Raw genomic sequence first — 20,284 nt, forward strand, 5'->3', positions numbered from 1 at the left:
GTATACTGTCCATGACCAGAAATGTAATAAAAACATCATCAAAGTAGTCCATGTGACATCAGAGGGTCGGTTAGAATTTTTTGAAGCATCGAAGATACATTTTGGTCCAAAAATAGCAAAAACGACGACTTTATTCAGCATTGTCTTCTCTTCCGTGTCTGTTATGAGAGAGTTCAAAACAAAGCAGTCTGGATATCCGGTTCGCGAACGAATCATTCAGTTCACCAAATCGAACTGAATCATTGAAACAGTTCGCGTCTCCAATAAGCATTAATCCACAAACGACTTAAGCTGTTAACTTTTTTAATGTGGCTGACATTCCCTAGGAGTTCAAATAAACCAATATCCAAGAGTAATTCATTTACTCAAACAGTACACTGACTGAACTGCTGTGAAGAGAGATGAACACTGAGGCGAGCCAGAAAACGAACAATAGACTGACTCGTTCAGTCAATATAAAATTTATCCAGGCTGATTTGTTTTAATGGCACTATTATGTGATATTGTTTAACTATATAACATGATATAAATATATAAATTTTCTGGCCCGTTATCTTGAATTATGTGATCATTCATAATGTATATTAATAGACTGAATCATGCAGTAAAAGAACGCTCTCTAAATGCGTACGTGCGCTAAGTTAGTGAAACTTAATCTCTTATGTGTGCACGGTGTAGATGTGTTTTGTTTGGTTTTTGCAATATACTCTATAATGTCATGATGTCTCACGAGTGTAGTATTTGCAGTAAACATAAACTTCCCCTAGAAATGAATGAGTGAACACAAAAAGTTATCCACCAAATTGGCAAATCAGTGATTTGAGAGTGTTACCGCCACAGCTGATTTTTACCCACATTTGACCGGCTGGTGGGTGTTGATTTCAAACCCTGTTGATAATACCTTGTTATGCTACCATCCTGTTTCTAAAAAGCTACCCATGGCATTTCTACATGTATTTGTCTTAATTATCTTTATTGTGTTATTAATTGTATTCGAAAGTAAGCCATTCTGCCAATTATAATCATAGGAAATTGGTTTCCAATATATATGCATGATTACACTAAGACAGTTTGTTAGATGACTTTTAATGTTTGCTAAAATGTTCCTTTGATTTATATTCTTGTGAAAAATGAAAAGAAAACAAAATGAACAATGTCAAAGATAAACGATCTTGTTTGGTTTCTGTGCACATCTGCTCCATATTCAATCTAAAGTACATGTGTTCTACATTTTCGATTCCTGAAATATCCAAAAATAGGGCATTTAAGGCCCAATTGTAGTCTTTTTGTTGGCGTTGAGGTAGTTTCCCTCATTATTGTGATTTCAGGTGTGCCGTGTCGGTGTTCATTTAGGCCTCGGTGCTTTCCTGCTTGGCTTGTGATGTGAACATTTTGACGCTGGCATTGAGACCATATGGAAAGAGGAGAGAGGTCGTCCGTCAGCATTCTAATGGGTCTGCTGGAAAGTCATGGCTACTCTGGTTTGAACTAAACACATAGTTTCGTGAGGATCGTTTAGGGTGAGACTTTAAACCAAAGAGCTGGACAAAACCCCAGACATTCTTTTCAGATATCCTAGCAGCTAATAGTGGAATCCGTCATTTACTGCATGCTTCTCAGGGTCATTATGGGATGCATTCATCTACCTGTGTAATATATTTCATCAAATTAACAAGGATTTTTGATTCATGGCATCATTGCTTCCAGTAAATGGATCACCTAATTTGGAATCTAGCATGAGCAAAAGTCTTTAAAAGGAGCTAAAATATGTTAGTCTCCCCCATGTGTCCATTGGTGGAATAACAATCCCAGCATCTGTTTCTTCTTTTCTTAATAGGTTGTATTCAGAAGAAAGCTATTTTGAATGTAAGTACTATAAATATACTCTAGCCCTGAGGTTAGTAAAAAAAAAATTTTTTTTGAGAGAAATTAATACATTTATTCAGTGAGGAAGCAGTACATTTATCAAAATTGACAGGAAATACATTGCAGAAGATTTATTTTTAAAATAAATGCTGCTCTTTTTGAAGTTTTTATCCATCAAAGAATACTGGAAAAAAATATAATTTTCTAAATATATATATATATTAAGCAGCGCAACTGTTTTCAAAATCTATAATAAGAACTGTTTCTTGAGCACCAAACCAGCATATTACGGTAGAATGATTTCTGAAGGATTATGTGACAGTGAAGACTGGAGTAAAGGCTACTGAAAATAGCGGGATAAATTACAATTTTACAATATATATATATGTGTGTGTGTATATATATATATATATATATATATATATATATATATAGGTGCATCTAAAAAAAATTGAATATTGTGAAAATTTATTTTTTACATTTTGATGATTAGAGCTTAAAACCCATGAAAGTAAAAATTCCAGTATTTCCAAATATTTACATGTAATGAATCTAGAATATCTGAAAGTTTAACTTTTTCAACTTTTTCATTTTTTTTTTAAATTCATTTATTCCTGTGAATTCTCTCTCTAAAATGAATTTGCTTATATAAATGTATACCTGTACATATACACTACCAGTCAAAAGTATGGGATCAGTAAGATTTGTAATGTTTTTCTTATGCTCATCAAGGCTGCATTTATTTGATAAAAAAAATATAGGGAAAAAAATGGTTTCTATTTTAATATCCTTTAAAATAAAATGTATTTCTGTGATGAAATGCTGAATTTCCATCAGTCATTACGCCAGTATAAAGTGTCGCATGATCATAAGAAAGCATCTAATTCTAATATGCTGCTTTATCATAAGAATGATCAATTTTGGCAACATTTGTGCCGCCAAATATTTTATTGGAAACTGCAATACTTTTTTCAAGATTCTTTGATGACTAAAATGTTAAAAAGACAGCATTTATTCAAAATATAAATATTTTCTAACAATATAAATCTTTGCTATCACTTTTTACAAATTTAACACATCCAAGCCAAATAAGTTTTAATTTCTATAAATATATATATATATATATAAATATATATAAATGAACGTACCTTAAACCTTTGAACTGTAGTTTATATTGTTAAAAAATATTTATATTTTAAATAAATGCTCTTTTTAACATTTTTTTATTCATCAAAGAATCCTGAAATAAGTATCACAGGTTCCAAAAAAAAATATTAAGCAGCACACCAGTATCCAGCACTGATAATAAATAAGCATATCAGAATGATTTCTGAAGGATCCTGTGACACTGAAGACTGGAGAAATGATGCTGAAAATTCAGCTTTGCATCACAGAAATCAATTAGATTTTAATGTATCTTAAAAAATAAAAATATTATTTCACATCTTAATAATATTTCACAATATTACGTTTGTTTCTGTATTCTAAACTTTTTTTTCTGTAGTATAAATACATACATATATGTACTTTCATATTTGAAGCCGGACCATATTTATTAAGAAAATAAGCTTTATTTTTATATCTTAGCATTTACAAACTGTCCAGGAACAACTATATTCAAAGTCAAGTGTTCAGTCCTTTGGCAGTGGAATGCCCACCGCTGACTGGCTTTGTCCCTGCATTTCCTCTCGAGCCCTGTCCACTTGTTGCTGTGTGCAGTAGTCCTCCAGGAAGACCGACGCCAGGTTCCTGAGACGCGGGTTGTGTGTGAGGGAGAAGCGCAGCATGCACTGCACCACAGCACTGTCTGTGGTCTCTGAGCGCGAGGCTGCTGTGGTCAGGTTCATTAATGTAGTGATGGCAGAGAGAACCGTCTCATCTCTGTTACTCGACAGGCAGGATATCACTAATGGGACTCCGCCGCTTTGCAGGATCTGATCACGGGACTCCCGCTCCATGCTGAGGTTACACAAACCACCTGTAAGATTTCAAACAGTTCGTTGGTTCATGTGAATAGATTATAACAGCAGTTATAACAGCTATACGAACCAATTCCAAACTCCACAAAGTTCTCATTCTCTTCTGTCAGCATGTCCAGGAAGAGCTCAGTGACCTGCAGCAGTCGCAGTGCTTCCATGTTGGATGGATCGTAGGCAAAGTTGGCCAGGTTTGCCAGCACTTGCTCTTTAGCCTCTGCCAAGAAGTGAAAAGACAAATGATGAGACAGTTTTCAGACAATATAATACCTTTATTATAAAGACAGCTGTAAACGGTTACTGTATGTACAAACCCGATTCCGAAAATGTTGGGACACTGTACAAATTGTGAGTAAAAAAGGAATGAAATAATGAAAAAAAATCGTATAAAGTTATAGTTTATTCACAGTAGAACATAGATAACATATCAAATGTTGAAAGTGAGACATTTTGAAATGTCATGCCAAAAATTGGCTCATTTTGGATTTCATGAGAGCTACACATTCCAAAAAAGTTGGGACAGGCAGCAATAAGAGGCCAGAAAAGTTAAATGTACATCTAAGGACCACATATTGCATCAATTACAACATCATGGCTGCGTAGAAGAAGGATCCTGGTACTGAAATGGCCAGTTTGCAGTCCAGATCTTTCACCCATAGAAAACATTTGGCACATCATAAAGAGGAAGATGCAACAAAGAAGACCTAAGACAGTTGAGCGACTAGAAGCCTGTATTAGACAAGAATGGGACAACATTCCTATTCCTAAACTTGAGCAACGTTGTCTCCTCAGTCCCCAGACGTTTGCAGACTGATATAAAAAGAAGAGGGGATGCCACACAGTGGTAAACATGGCCTTGTCCCAACTTTTTTGAGATGTGTTGATGCCATGAAATTTAAAATAATCTTATTTTTCCCTTAACCTGTTAAATGTCACCCCGTCCCGTATACGGGACACCTACGTTGACTATACTATATTACAATCAAATCTAATCTAATCTTGACAAACTATATATCATTGGAAAGGTCTAAGACTCTCAAATATATATTTTACCAATATTTTTTGTTAAACATTATGTAGCAAAAGTAATAGATGAATTTATGAGAAGAGTGCACCCTCAGAAATCTACATTACAAAAGGAGCTTTGACCTTTGTTTAAAAAAAAGACTTCCTCGTTGCCTTTTTCTCTACCACATTTTAGAAATCATCAGAAGCTATAGATCACTTGAAAACATAAAATCTCAAAATTCATTCTTCAAAACCCATTTTAAAATCAGATATTGCTTTACCATGTAAATGGTACATCAAAATCATGTTACAATATAAAATCACTAAAATCAATGACTAAAATGACTAAAATCACTGTTTTCAGTCATGAATTATAAAAATTTAGGTTTGTATCATGCACATTCATCTTTATCTTCAAAAAAGTTAGTGACAGTTAACAGGTTAAAATGATCCATTTTCTCAGTTTAAACATCTGATATGTCATCTATGTTGTATTCTGAATAAAATATTGAAATTTGAAACCTCCACATTATTGCATTCTGTTTTTATTCACAATATGTACCGTGTCCCAACTTTTTTGAAATCGGGTTTGTACTGATTATAGTCTGTCAAGTATAAGAACATAACATGTGTAAACTGCTTCAAGCTCAATATATATAAAAATGTAGTGCATCTGCAAACAGTGACATACCCTCACTGTCAGTGTCCTGGAACTCTGTGACCAGACCCTGCAAATACTCAAACCGGTCAGACGCTGAGAAATTACTCTTTCCTGCCATCACAGATGAATCATGGGTAACATGGGTTTGACACCTGCAGACAGACAGACCAACATATAGAAAAGGCAGTTTTATCACACAGTATAGATAAATAGATACTGTATTACAAAAAAAAAATAAAATAAAAATACCATATTACAATACTTTATTACAGGAACATTCGTGATAATGACGTTTTATTAACTTTACACCATATAAAACAAAGTTTGTGATACTAATCTACTCTGTTTCACAATACTGATACGACAGAAGTGGACCATCAGTTTGTAATACTGACAAGTCAAACACACCATCATATAGAAAATGCTTTTCACACCGTATAAAGTTTTAAAATACTGTTAGATGGCAATAATAACAGCAATACAGACAAGGAATGAGGCAAAAGCGACTCACTTGAGCGGAATAACACTGATGAAATTAATTCGTGCTTCCGCTATGAACTCGAAACGTTCAGTTACATATCTACAGAAACTGTCTGTCTCCTACGGATTGTATATACAAATACAATTAATCCAGAATATCATGATTTGATCAAAGAGTGTAACGCAAAAGACAGCCGTAGAATTTCGCATCGGCTGGTCCGTCAGTAAATACTTCCCCCGCCGTTTGTGGTTCCTTTGAGTTTATTAAGTTATTCTCTTATACATTTGCATATAAGTAAAGTATAACATAACATTTCACTGGGTAAAATATATTATTCAGAACATCCCTTCTTCTTCGTAAGACGACATAACAAATAAATTGAGTGATTTTATTTACGCACGAGCCGGAAGTACTGCTTGGAGTTAATCATATGTGTGCAGCAGTGTATATTCATCCGTGTGGAGGTCAGAGGTTTCACTGAGACTTTTGCTGTTCTGTCTGTCTGCTTACACGAAGACTATATATTTCAGCATGAACCAGTCCAAACTGTCCACTGGAAAGCGCCTTACAAAGCCGATTCTCTTTGGGACACTGCTTGTTGGTCTGGCCACAGCATTTCTGAACAGGTGAGATAACACCCCCTTGGCAATGACACAACGTGCAGATCTGTAGAGCACTAGTGTTTGTACACACAATATTGTTCCATTTGGCTGTGTGAAAACGAGTCCTGACAAAACATATGCGGATACATCATAAAATATAAAATAATTAATCCAATAATGCGAAGACTTTAACTGTAAAAGGTTTATTTGATTGGTAAGATATTCTTAATGGGGGTATGAATGAACAAAATGAACAAAGAAATTCAATACAAAAAATCACAATGACGTCATCTGTGTTGGTTACTGCACATTTGAAGTGCAATTACGTTACTCAGATTTAGTTGCATGCATCATTATAGTGCTGCCTGCAAGCATTCTTTGATGTGAGGTCTGATCATTCATATCATTTTTCTGCCTTTTGCATGAAGGCATATTTTCATGGAGGACCTGACAGATCTCAGAGAGCAGGAACGATCCCGCAATGAGGCAAAACGGCTGGAGGTGCTGGAAAGAAGGAAAAAACAAATGGATGAACTTGTAGAGAAGAAGAGTGCAGGGGATAGATGAGATGACTGAATGGAAACTCACATGAAAACAACACTGAAGAAAACAAAACATGGGACATTTTTTGCCAATAAGGATTTGTGGAGTGTTATAAAACTTTTTCCTTGAGTGTCTGATATTGCTGTAATGGGACAGAAGTTGCATGGAAAGTCCATAAGTGATGGAGTAAGCAATGATTTGAATTGATTGCTTGGATCATATTTAGCTGTAACAGCTGGATTTGCAAGATGATTAGAATGGTAAATATGAATGGGCCAAACAAATGTAGGCTATGTATGTGCCTCATTCCTGCCACTGACAAAAAGCTAATTTTGTATTTATGTATATATAAAAAAAAATCATTTTATGGTTAATCCAAACAATTTATTAATATTACAAATGCTATTCACCAGTTAAAAGGCAAAAAATAAATAAATCTGAGTTTTTCTAATATTTTATGTACCATTAAAACGATTTATTAATACATTTATGAAATTATGAGTAAAAAAATTGTTACACTGTGCAGTTAACAATAAAGCATTATTCTAAATTCCTTACACGGCAGTTGGCATCAGTGTTAAAGTTAATTAAGCCTTCAAATTTTTTTTTTTGTCATTTTAATGAAGCTGAAATAAAAATAATAGATATACTTCAATGTTTATAAACCTAAAAATGTATAAATGTTGAAAGTTTATATACTAAAACTTAAATTAAATAGCTTTTAAATAAAGCCAAATAAAAGTGTTTTTAACGCACATAAAATACTACAACTTAAAAATAACTAAACTTACTAATTACTAAAGTTAGAAAGAAACATGAAACTAAAAATATTTTGAAATATTAATAAATACTAAAATTACACTGGCTCAGTCTGGCTGACATAAAAGCCTTTTTCTCAAGTCCTTCTAAAAGAGTTAACATTTTGTTTTGATACAATAACAGACTCATGAGAACACTAGCATTTATTTGAGCAAGCAAACGTAACAAAAAGTGCTTTTGGAACACATTGCACTAACCAAAATGAATAAGATTTGGAATTCACAGCAAGGAGAAAAATAATTTATGGATATTCCAACAAATACTATGAGGCTGTGAAACCAACCTGCAAAAGTCGTCACACCGTATCACTACAACAGTCGATTGTCAATATAACCGAACCAGTGTTTAAAATGCAAACCAGCTGGAACCAAAACAAACCTTTTGTGTGCAACTCTAAAGATGTTTCACACTTACACCAGGCAACATGTCAGGGGACAAAAATAGGGGAAGTTTACCCATCTCAGGCACACATTAGAACTTACTATAGATCCTACCAAAATAAAATGACCTTGTGAACCAATACAAAACATCAGGGATAAAAATAGAAAACAGTTTCCATGACATATAAGTGCACGTGTAAGTCTAGATAGTCAAATCTCCACCCTACATCTTCTTTTCTCCTTCAACATATATTAATAACATAAATTCCCTTTGTTTTCAGCTTTCACATACATTGCCATCCAACACTGTAGCAATAAATACATTTTTGGACTGTGGTAAAAGACATCACATTTGCAAACAACAGAGAAAACTAAATTAAATATGTACATATATGCTTATACCTAAATAAGCAGTAACCATAAATATATTAGATGGGTTTATACACTTTTTAAGAACTATTAACAAGTACTTCAGCAGTAAAATGTAGTATATTGCAGCGCAGAGACTAGTATGAGATGTTGCCTGCTACAGTAGGGCTACCATTACTAACTGCATTGTAACCCACTGTAGTCTCAAGTAGTGAATTGGTATATTGCTGTATAGTGGTTGTGATGGAGTTTGTGTGTGTCTGAGGGTCACACGCTGAGCACCAGGCTGGATGGAGAGTTGGAGCGCGGCGGAGCTGTGATGTTCGTCACGGCGCCCGGGTCCAAACCGTTCACTGTCCTGCTGTGCTCAGAGAAACATGAGACTGTGGTTAAAACCCTGTACAATGCAAGCCATCAGACCATTCATACTACTGTTAGAATCGTCACTAGCATTTATTTCAGTCCACACCAGCTGGATAAACTAGACTGGATTTAGTACAAAATAGCTCTACGAAACACAAACAGGCTTTTCCCGAAACCAAAATGCTAAGTTAATATGCGTAGAAAAGCTGAACTGGTGTAGATAAGCAAGCAGAACAAACTCAGAAGCTCCGAAACTGTAGATTTTCTCAGCCTAGACCACTCAATACGGCCCCTGGAGACACACCAGACAAACACTCTACTGTCCATCAGTACAAAGGTAATTGGATGACATCCATCAGCTACGCTTCGCTGTGTCTGTTCTTGTTACCTTGAAACACACAAATATAATATGTGTACTGCACCATTACAAAATCAAATCACTTAAGTGTACTGAAGACTGCAAAGGCCCGTCATCCTTCTTTGATAGCTCATCTCTAGATCTGATGGGTCTTACGCAGCAGAAACGCAAGCCCTGGACGACCTCTCCTACAGGACTCTCTGATTCAGCACTGCAGGGAGCTGCGTAACACTGCAGATCTTCAAGAAATCCTGCCCTCCTCATAATCTTGAGAGGACTCTTTATTTGTCTTCACAAATGATTAAATGGCAATAAAGCTTCATATTTTTAAGAACATGCTTAAGGTCAACATGAAATTAAAATGTACTCCGTTTATTTTAATAATAGGGTTCCTGATGTTATTATGCATAACTCCTTTGATTCATATATATATATATATATATATATATATATATATATATATATATATATATATATATATATATATATATATATATATATATATATATAAAATCATAATCTGTCTTTTTTTTTTAGAACTTTCCTTTTCAGATGATTTCACATTTTTTGACCCCTCTTACAATTATCAGGATTAGCTACTGCAACTCTTCTGGTATTTTTGATACACTACCATTCTAAAGAAGAAAAATAATTGCAAGAAATTTATTTTATTTATTTTTGTAAGCTAGTATCCAAATAAAATTGAGCTAAAGGGATTTAATGTCACATTTTTATTTCAAATAAATGCTTTTTTTGTATTTTTATTCATCAAATGATGCTGAAAAAAAGTTTCCATGAAAATATTAAGCAGCACAACTGTTACCAACATTGTTATTGTTAAATCAGCATGTTCAAATCATTTGTGGAGAATATTTGACAGTGAAAACAGAAGAAATGGCTACTGAACATTCAGCTTTGCCTTTACAGAAATTAATTATATTTTTTTAAATATTGAAATAAAAAGCTATTAATTTAAGTCTATATTCACAATACTTGTTTTTAGTGTATTTTGATCAAATAAATGCAGCCTTGGTGTTTCAGAAACATCTTAATGACCCCAAACTTGTGAATGACAGTGTAAGCATTGTCTACTTTTCTCTTATTCACATGAATCAGTGAGGTAACCCAATACATTTTTTCTCATTGAATATCTTGTTGCAGAAATAGGTCATATTATGGAGTAAACAGAGTTGCAAATCTTGTTTCATGTTGACTTTAATAAGAATAAATGAACGTGATCAAACTAATGACGGTCTAATCCTGTAATTCAGTTCATACCGACAGACAGATGAGGAGAGAAACTCTTCGTTTAGCACTCACGGTGAACTCCATAAATTTAATTTTAACTTTTTTTGCCAAGATTCAATGTTTTGAATCTTCAGCTAAGAGTCAAAACACTGGCCCAGTTCTCTCACATTTAGTTAAATAAACCACACTTGAGCAAACCTATGGAGTGCACCTTTACACACAATTTGAGCCAGCACCAAGATGTTAGTGGAGATGATATGATCTTAACCTAGTGGATTAAAGTACTCTATGTAGGGGGTTGTTAACCAGCATGCATGGACCCCCACATTAAACTCCTAGTCGGAACATTTACCCAGAAGCAACGCAGGGAAAATGACCCTCTCTCTTCTGCTGAGGAGAGAAACACACAGAGGTCTGAGAGAAGTTTATCTCCTGTATCATTAGACTCATTATTACAGTCAATCACACTATCCTTCAAACCGCCTTCCATTTCTGTCTTCACATTAAATACATAAAAGAAAATTAAGTTGTTTCTTTCTGTGAACTGCTTTCAGTAGAAATCAGGAAAATTTCTATGGCACAATGAGTAACGTAGATCAAATAAGGTAATGCTCATCAACATCTAAAGGTTTATTGATTGGGTTTTCTGAACTGTGGCAGAACTAAATGGCTGACTCACGCTTTGTCGAAGTAGGATGTGTGGAGAGAGTGAGAGTAATTTGAAATGTCCCCGTTAATCAGATTTCCGTTGACGTTTGTGACATAGTTCTTCCTGGCTGCCTGGTCCTTGGCAAAATTTCGACAGGCTGCGAGCTTGGACTCTAAAGCCTACGAAACAGAACAAACACTTGGATTAGACACCAAATTAATTTATGCAAATGGTTGATCCATGATTAAAAGCGGGAACAATTATTTGTCTGAATAGCTATCAAAAGTTCAATCTCCAGTGTTTACGCACCCCAACTTTGCGCAGTAAGTCCCCTACAATATTGAGCGCTGATATTCTGGCAGACGGCGTGAGGGCTGCATTAGTGGAGCTGTTGGCCAGAGCTGCAAAAGACAAGAACCAAGTGAGTCATGCAAATACGTGCGACACTGCAAACATCTCAGAGTGAAATGTAGCCGTCTACCTGTCTGGCTGGTGAAAGCATTGTCCAGGGTCTTGCTGAGCGGTGTAGCTGGCATAGACAGGGACGCCTGGACTGCGGAGTCTGTTTTGTCACTGTCTGCAGTCGGAGAGCTGGGGGCCGACATTCGCATCACCTCTGGCCGGCTCTCTCGCACCGCAAGCTCTTGCCGCAAATCTACAAATCCACATATTAAGTAAGAGAGCAAGATATCGATTTATAATATTCACTTGCAGAACATAATGCTGATCTGAGTTTGTAACATGACTTCATTCCACAAAGCAGGCAGGTAAAGTTTTTTTAGAGACAGAACAGGATCTTGAGCAGCCTGGAATGAGGAACTAGCTGTAATAAGAAGAATTTAGAGAGGAGAGTCAGTGAATACCTCTGGCTTCATCTTTCAGTCTCTGCACAGACACCAGGAGAGACTCCTTCTCATCCAGTTCGCTCTCCAGAAAGGCGTTCCTCTCGATGGCCTGGTTCAGCCTCTGCTCAAAGTCCTCCAGAGATGTTATCGTGGCTCTGTGGTATCGATCCATAGCAGAACAAAACTTACATTGGGCAGAAATAGCAGAATAGTGGAAAGGCATACAACCTACCAGGGCAGAATTTTTTGAAACCAAGCTAGTATCAAAACAGACCTAATTTTCATGTCTTAATGCGTCATTGTGCACATTTCCAAAAAACAAATTAGTTTTTATACATTTTTATTAGAATGTTTCACTTTTCATGAAACTATGTTCATGGCATTTCAAATTTTTAGGGTCATTAAGATTATTTTAGTTCGTTAATACTTCTATTGAGCAAGGATGCATTAAACTGATCAAAAGTGACAGTAAAGACATTTCTAATATTACAAAGGATTTCGATTTCAAATAAATCCCTCTTCTTTTCCTTCTATTCATCAAAGAATCCCAAAATATCCCAAAAATATTAAATAGCCCTACTGTTTTCAATACTGATAATAAGAAATGTTTGTTGAGCAGCATATCAGCATATCAGAATGAAGGCCATCACATGCATAACTTACATCTGAAATATATTAAAATAGAAAACAGTTAGAGTAACAATTACTATATATTTGATCAATTAAATGCATCCTACTGGCACAAAATTCTTACCTGTAGAGTAATTTCCTGCTCTGAATGTATTTTTTTGGGATTTTAAATAAATTGTGAATGCTGTTTAATATTATCTTTAGGAAATAATTCTGGCTGTGATACATTTGTGGTGAAATGTTTTGTGATGTATAAGCTGATGCCCTCTGACCTCTTAGCTCTCTCCAGGTCGTCATTGGCCTGCTCTAGCTCTCTGACATATTTATGCAGCTGCTCTTTGATGCCTCGAGTCTGGCTGAGGTCGTCCTCCAGCACGGAGATCTGTTTATAGCTCTGAGCATACTGATACTCTAGCTTCTCCTACAGGAGAGAGAAAGCAAAGACACACACTCATTAGACCTGTCCTCGCTTCAATGTTCTTTCCACGCGGTCAGCTCACACACTCTCACCTTGAGCGAGTCGAGCTCATGCTGCAGTCTCTCGTTGTCCGCCTGCAGGTCTCTGATGCGATGCTCTGCTTGGCCCAGTTGTGTCTCCAGCTCGGTCTCCAGCTCTCTGCTCCCCTCTTGGAACTCCAGCAACTCCTCCTGTGCCTCCTTATAACTGAACAAGATACCGTTTATCACTAATGGCATATGCATAAAATATGTGCATATTCTGTTTCTTAAAGTTTGACTTGAACTGCAGCCTACTGAACACCGAAAGTTATAATAAAACATGCTTTGGCAAACAAGAGGTGGCTTAGATTTGAATTGACACTCGTTCAAAAATATACAGTATTGTTCAAAATAATAGCAGTACAATGTGACTAACCAGAATAATCAAGGTTTTTCGTATATTTTTTTATTGCTACGTGGCAAACAAGTTACCAGTAGGTTCAGTAGATTCTCAGAAAACAAATGAGACCCAGCATTCATGATATGCACGCTCTTAAGGCTGTGCAATTGGGCAATTAGTTGAATTAGTTGAAAGGGGTGTGTTCAAAAAAATAGCAGTGTGGCATTCAATCACTGAGGTCATCAATTTTGTGAAGAAACAGGTGTGAATCAGGTGGCCCCTATTTAAGGATGAAGCCAACACTTGCATTTGAAAGCTGAGGAAAATGGGTCGTTCAAGACATTGTTCAGAAGAACAGCGTACTTTGATTAAAAAGTTGATTAGAGAGGGGAAAACCTATAAAGAGGTGCAAAAAATGATAGGCTGTTCAGCTAAAATGATCTCCAATGCCTTAAAATGGAGAGCAAAACCAGAGAGACGTGGAAGAAAACGGAAGACAACCATCAAAATGGATAGAAGAATAACCAGAATGGCAAAGGCTCAGCCAATGATCACCTCCAGGATGATCAAAGACAGTCTGGAGTTACCTGTAAGTACTGTGACAGTTAGAAGACGTCTGTGTGAAGCTAATCTATTTTCAAGAATCCCCTGCAAAGTCCCTCTGTTAAAAAAAAGGCATGTGCAGAAGAGGTTACAATTTGCCAAAGAACACATCAACTGGCCTAAAGAGAAATGGAGGAACATTTTGTGGACTGATGAGAGTAAAATTGTTCTTTTTGGGTCCAAGGGCCACAGGCAGTTTGTGAGACGACCCCCAAACTCTGAATTCAAGCCACAGTACACAGTGAAGACAGTGAAGCATGGAGGTGCAAGCATCATGATATGGGCATGTTTCTCCTACTATGGTGTTGGGCCTATTTATCGCATACCAGGGATCATGGATCAGTTTGCATATGTTAAAATACTTGAAGAGGTCATGTTGCCCTATGCTGAAGAGGACATGCCCTTGAAATGGTTGTTTCAACAAGACAATGACCCAAAACACACTAGTAAACGGGCAAAGTCTTGGTTCCAAACCAACAAAATTAATGTTATGGAGTGGCCAGCCCAATCTCCAGACCTTAATCCAATTGAGAACTTGTGGGGTGATATCAAAAATGCTGTTTCTGAAGCAAAACCAAGAAATGTGAAAGAATTGTGGAATGTTGTTAAAGAATCATGGAGTGGAATAACAGCTGAGAGGTGCCACAAGTTGGTTGACTCCATGCCACACAGATGTCAAGCAGTTTTAAAAAACTGTGGTCATACAACTAAATATTAGTTTAGTGATTCACAGGATTGCTAAATCCCAGAAAAAAAAATGTTTGTACAAAATAGTTTTGAGTTTGTACAGTCAAAGGTAGACACTGCTATTTTTTTGAACACACCCCTTTCAACTAATTGCCCAATTGCACAGCCTTAAGAGCGTGCATATCATGAATGCTGGGTCTTGTTTGTTTTCTGACAATCTACTGAACCTACTGGTAACTTGTTTGCCACGTAGCAATAAAAAATATACTAAAAACCTTGATTATTCTGGTTAGTCACATTGTACTGCTATTATTTTGAACAATACTGTACGTCAGTATTTTTTTTATTTATTTATAAGTCAGCTACAATTAAAACCTCACTGCAGGAACAACTAATTTTTTCTCTTCAACTGAAAGTAGCAAAAATAAAAAGCTATGAGAGCCATTACCTCGGAGATGTGTCTAAAGTAATGAATACACACAGACTGATAATAAAAAGTCATCAGAAAACAGCAGTTTGGCATTTCCCATAAATGCAAGGGAATATAGGCCTGTTGTTCAGTAATATTTCTTTCCTGGTTTCATCTGGGGAATGGCACAAATACAGTCAGGCCATCACTATAGCATATTAACAATGGAAATATGCAGAGAACAAGAACATCAATAAGTTTTTAGCTATCTGGGCTCTTAAAACCTTCGACTCACTGATTATTCCATTATTTAATGAACGTGATCTAAGCTGACACCTTTACTAGCACAGTGTGAATGGGGCAGGCTGCATCTGCTGTAAATAACCAGTTTTGTTTACAGTGCCCTGGGCCTCCTTATATAATCACCAGCCAGCATTAAGGTCTGGAAGGATCTAAAAATGGCATCGGGGCAATATTTCCTTGCTCAGCCATGCTATAGCCACGTGAGACCGGAGTCAGGGCAGGACAACCTGTTTTTCCAGGGACAAGGAGACCACTTGCAGAAAGTATGCATCGTTCGGGACAGAATCAAAATCACACCTCATTTTTGAAAGGTCTCTGAAGTACTGATTAGGGTGTTGGACTGGGTATAGATGGAGTTATCAGTATCACATGTCGGTGAAACGCAGAGGAGCCAGTGCTTCAAATGCAAGTCTTAAATCATGATGAACATAAGTGGTACTCTTGTGAATTCATGGGAGAGACTGACACGAAAGGGAAGAAACGTTGAATGAAGTCCTTGTTGTTTCTAGTAGCTTCATAAAATTGTGGTTGAACCACTGATGTAACATGGACTATATGAGAGAATTAAAATTTTGTGTGAACTATCCCTTTAAGTGGCTGCTAACTGGCCAAGTCAAAAAAAGCCCATCACCCAAATCTCTATGGCTTGGTTCCCTCAGCTGAAGCAGGTCATTTTTTTTTTTTTTTTTTTTTACAATAACTCATTTTAACAAGCTGCACAAATACATATAGAGGACTTGTTTGACAGCTAAAATTAGCTCAGGAGCTGGTGCACATTCAAAAAAGGAACAGCTGACTTGCAAATCAAATCTTTTATTCGGATTACATCGATGGAGGGGTTTATTTGAACTACAAACCCCAGTCTTTTTTATGCAACCAGATGTAACCAAACAGTATTCTGATAATCACAGACTTGTGTGTACCAAGTATTTGTGTGTGTAAATGCCTGTCTTTACACAAAGGAAATCTGAAACACTCCATGCTGGCATCAAGAAATGCTGCTTTGGCATGCAATCTACCAAGCAACAAGCTTGTTGTGTAATATTTTTAGATTACAACGCTACTGAGAGCTCTTCAATGGTACAATTAGCAGCGGGAGCCTAGATCAAATCACAAAAAGCTAAACTTGTTGAAGGAAATTCCCAATGTGGCGGATTGCATAAGACTACTGTGACTGCCTTAAAGCACAGCGATTTCCTCGATATGGCTCTCATAATCTAAGGGTACAGGTTGCATAGGTTTTACTCCCAGCATTAGAGGCAGTGTTTTGTTTATCCAAAAGACAATGTGAATAGTGAAGGTTGAGGACAACATGAAAGAATGCTATCATGTGTCAGACTACAAAACAGAGAGCTGAGTGACGCTCAATGCTGCTCACTGTAGTGCTACTTACCTTTTCTTGTACTTGAGTGAAAGAGCCTTCCAAAAGTCAATTTCCTCGTCTTTGGAGGTGAATTTTGGTATCATATTTGCATCCATGACAGATAAACCTGAAAGATTATAGAAAGCACAAATACTGTTTAGCATACAAAAATAAACATAAATGTAATCGAAAATAAATACAGAAATTATGAATATTACAGTTAACTGCAAAGGCCCAGTATTACGCAAAAAAATATGAACACGTCACACAACATGTCAATGTTTGTTTTGGTATCCGTCAAAGTTGGTTGTGTCTCCCAAGTTATAGATGGATTTGTGGCAGTATAGTGAGTTTTACTTGATGCATGCCTGTGACTTTAACAAAATAAAATTGAAAGATTTGTTAACATTTTTAAATTGAAATTTTTTATGCTCACAAGGCTGCATTTAATTAATCAAAAGTATAATAAAAAACAAAATATTGTAAAAAATTAATAAATGTACAAATTAAAAATATAATTTATCCAATCGCATCATCCTTCCAAATTCATTATATTAAAGTATGCTGATTTGATTGCTATACTAAAAAATAGTTTTTTTTTTGTGGAAACCCTGATACATTGTTTTTCAGGATTCTTTGATGGATATAAAGTTCAAAAGAACAGAATTTTATTTTAAATTAGAAATCTTTTGTAACTTTACATATATTTTTTTACCAATTAAAAGTATCCTTACAAAATATAATCATCTTCTAAAAAAAAAAAGGGGGGGGGGGGTATTTATTGAGCTAACATTGCATCTCTTGTATACGTGACCCAACCAGGACAGACATGTGACCCATTTTTGTGTCAACCCACCAGTTGATCGATCAGCCTCTGATTTCACAATCTGAATCTAGCAGTAACCTCAGTTCACCTCTGACTACTGCTGTCCCAAATAATCAATAGAACTCAGCCCATAGAAGCTCCATGTGCCCTGTTCACACACGCAAGAACATAATCACCCTCTGGTTATAGGTCACTGTCTGACAGAGCATGACTCTTTACTTGGTCACTGTGATCTCAACCCTAAACAGAAACAGAGGGACAGTCAAACCAGACACTCCATCACCGACAAATTATATTTATTGAGATATTAAGATACTGAGAACAGTGTACTAGACTCAATGTAGCCTCTAATCTACAACTAAACAGACAACTAAAACCCACAAACCTTACCGGCACACCCCGACTTCACCACCTTTTTTTCTTTCTGTTTCCTTATTTAATTAATTCTCTCTTATTAATTACTTATTGCATATCAAAGTTAACCTGGTATCCTCTTAATAAAATACTTAAAATCTGTTTTACTTACAATTAGGATGTGTTACCTTTTGTTTAATTGAAAAGAGGTCAGTCTATAAATTGTATGTCAACACCTAATGAAACCTCTTCAGATCTATATTTACATTCTGTTCAAACACAGCCAGCCAAGGAAGGGAAAATGAATAATTAATAAATGTAGCATCCTCAAATTAAAGGTGTTCACAAAATTAAGAACGAAAGGTGGAAAGATGTTAAAAAAATTCTAAATGGCAAAAAATATTATATGTATACAAATAACCCTTCATATAAAAGATGTAAAATTATACCTGCTGTTGCCATGCAACTCAAATATACATCTAAACTATACAGCCTATACAGTATATTGACCCTCGAATATAGTGTTAAGATACAGAATTAAATATTGATTTTCAGTTACCTTAATGGTCCTTATAAACACTTAATGAGGTGATGCGCTGTGTTAAACAGCACCAGATGACAGGCGTTATTTATTCTGTCTAACAACTAACGTAATACGATAAATAATATTTAATCATATCTTCTGCCAACACAAGTATCGAAAACCAGAAACAAAACATCTGACATATTTCTATTCAAATACCACCAACACCACCATAACTACTCAGTTTTGACTGTAGCGATACATTAGCTAGCCACGAGCTAGCTGACATTAGCCGGCTAACAACAACATTGATGATGCGCTTTGAATAGATGCAAACAGATATGAAAATGACAATAAAATGATGTCAAAACGCCTATTTGTGGCTACAGTGTGTGTGAAACGGTACGTTATCTTCTTTTTCTCAGATTATGTTAATGGAGCGCAGACTGGGTGTTGCCTTGTTATCTATAGCAGTAAATCAGTGACTGGTGTAATCATCTGTGATGTTTAAAGATCCTGTGTTAAGATTGAGAAGTGAACTGATGAACTCACCTGAACATTTCCAGGATCTTTATCGCTGATAGTAGGACTGACTGTGATCCTGCCACAGCCTTCAGTATTTCAGCATCTCTCTCTCTTTCTCTCTCTCCGATGACGTCTGTGAGTCATGTAAAGTGATCCTGGCGACGCCTCTTTTTCTTCTTCTTTTTTCATTCTTTTTTTTTTTTCTTGGCATTCCGCAATTATCAGTGCATGACGCAACTATATTATTTTTTATGTATTTATGTAGGGCTTGAACCTTAGATAAAATAAGAACAGATATATTGATATTTATGTAAAGTTGTTTAAAAAATAAAGATGTATTTATTTAGAGCCGAAATGTTATTTAAAAATAACATAACTATATTTATTTACGGCTGAAACTTTAAATAAATAAAGATAAAGTAGCACACTTTCTAATAATTTAATGATCCAATTGATTACATTTATCATGTAGTTACTTGTTATGGCCCAATGGAACAATACGGATATAATTATCTGTGATTTAAGATTAGCAGTGACCCAATTTTTGATATCTGGTGTGGCAAATGATGTCGGATTTACCATCTCTCCCACTTTGCTTGTTATATTCAACATATAAATATAATAATAACATAAAATATTTAAATAACTTGAACCAGAGAGTCAGATTTCATGTCAGAAAATGTCCTTACTAAATATACTAGGCCTATCGTAAAAGTAAATTCCCTATAATATATTAGTAGCTGCACGTAAAACTTAAATAACTCACATAATAATTCAGCTACCTATAAGTGTTTTAATGAAAAGGTAAAAAAAAAATCTTTAGAACTGTACATGGTTGTAACATCGGTCCAGTAGGTGGCACTGTAGTTCAATACATATAACATGCCTTCACACAGCAAACAAAATTAAATACAGAATTAGTATATGATTAATTTAAAATAGACCAGGTTATTAGACCCATATCAGTGATATGGAATGAAATGGAAAAACAGGCCTTTATTAACCCAAAATACAAACAATGAAATTAGTTTAAAAGTAATTAATAACAGTAATAT

General features: G+C 35.6%; 2 protein-coding genes and 1 long non-coding RNA gene across 8 annotated transcripts; 1 reads left to right on the forward strand and 2 right to left on the reverse strand.

Annotated features, from left to right (window-relative positions):
• Positions 1–3,417: 3,417 nt before the first annotated feature.
• On the reverse strand, positions 3,418–6,213 carry armc7 (armadillo repeat containing 7). Its single transcript, XM_052570224.1, has 4 exons — positions 6,023–6,213; positions 5,542–5,663; positions 3,916–4,059; positions 3,418–3,844 (listed from the first exon to the last, which is right to left on the reverse strand). Exons 2-4 carry the CDS (start codon positions 5,627–5,629, stop codon positions 3,498–3,500), a joined length of 579 nt encoding a protein of 192 aa, XP_052426184.1. The 5' UTR covers positions 5,630–5,663; positions 6,023–6,213; the 3' UTR covers positions 3,418–3,497.
• Positions 6,214–6,448: 235 nt separating this feature from the next.
• LOC127968857 (uncharacterized) lies at positions 6,449–7,694 on the forward strand. Its single transcript, XR_008156152.1, has 2 exons — positions 6,449–6,618; positions 7,023–7,694. It is a non-coding gene; the product is annotated as an uncharacterized LOC127968857 (long non-coding RNA).
• A 387-nt stretch (positions 7,695–8,081) lies between these two features.
• On the reverse strand, positions 8,082–19,403 carry LOC127968855 (nuclear distribution protein nudE-like 1-A). Of its 6 annotated transcripts, none has more exons than XM_052570222.1 (10): positions 19,257–19,403; positions 17,032–17,128; positions 13,309–13,462; positions 13,071–13,219; positions 12,187–12,323; positions 11,805–11,978; positions 11,633–11,724; positions 11,354–11,502; positions 11,027–11,061; positions 8,082–9,066 (listed from the first exon to the last, which is right to left on the reverse strand). In XM_052570222.1, exons 2-10 carry the CDS (start codon positions 17,115–17,117, stop codon positions 9,056–9,058), a joined length of 987 nt encoding a protein of 328 aa, XP_052426182.1. In that variant the 5' UTR covers positions 17,118–17,128; positions 19,257–19,403; the 3' UTR covers positions 8,082–9,055. The 6 variants fall into 6 exon arrangements, with proteins under 6 accessions (XP_052426182.1, XP_052426181.1, XP_052426180.1 ...); XM_052570221.1 differs by having other exon boundaries at positions 11,027–11,064; XM_052570220.1 differs by lacking the exon at positions 11,027–11,061 and having other exon boundaries at positions 8,082–9,063.
• Between the last annotated feature and the right edge of the window lie 881 nt (positions 19,404–20,284).

Source organism: Carassius gibelio, chromosome B12 (genome assembly GCF_023724105.1).
Source record: "Carassius gibelio isolate Cgi1373 ecotype wild population from Czech Republic chromosome B12, carGib1.2-hapl.c, whole genome shotgun sequence".
Taxonomy (NCBI): Eukaryota; Metazoa; Chordata; class Actinopteri; order Cypriniformes; family Cyprinidae; genus Carassius; species Carassius gibelio.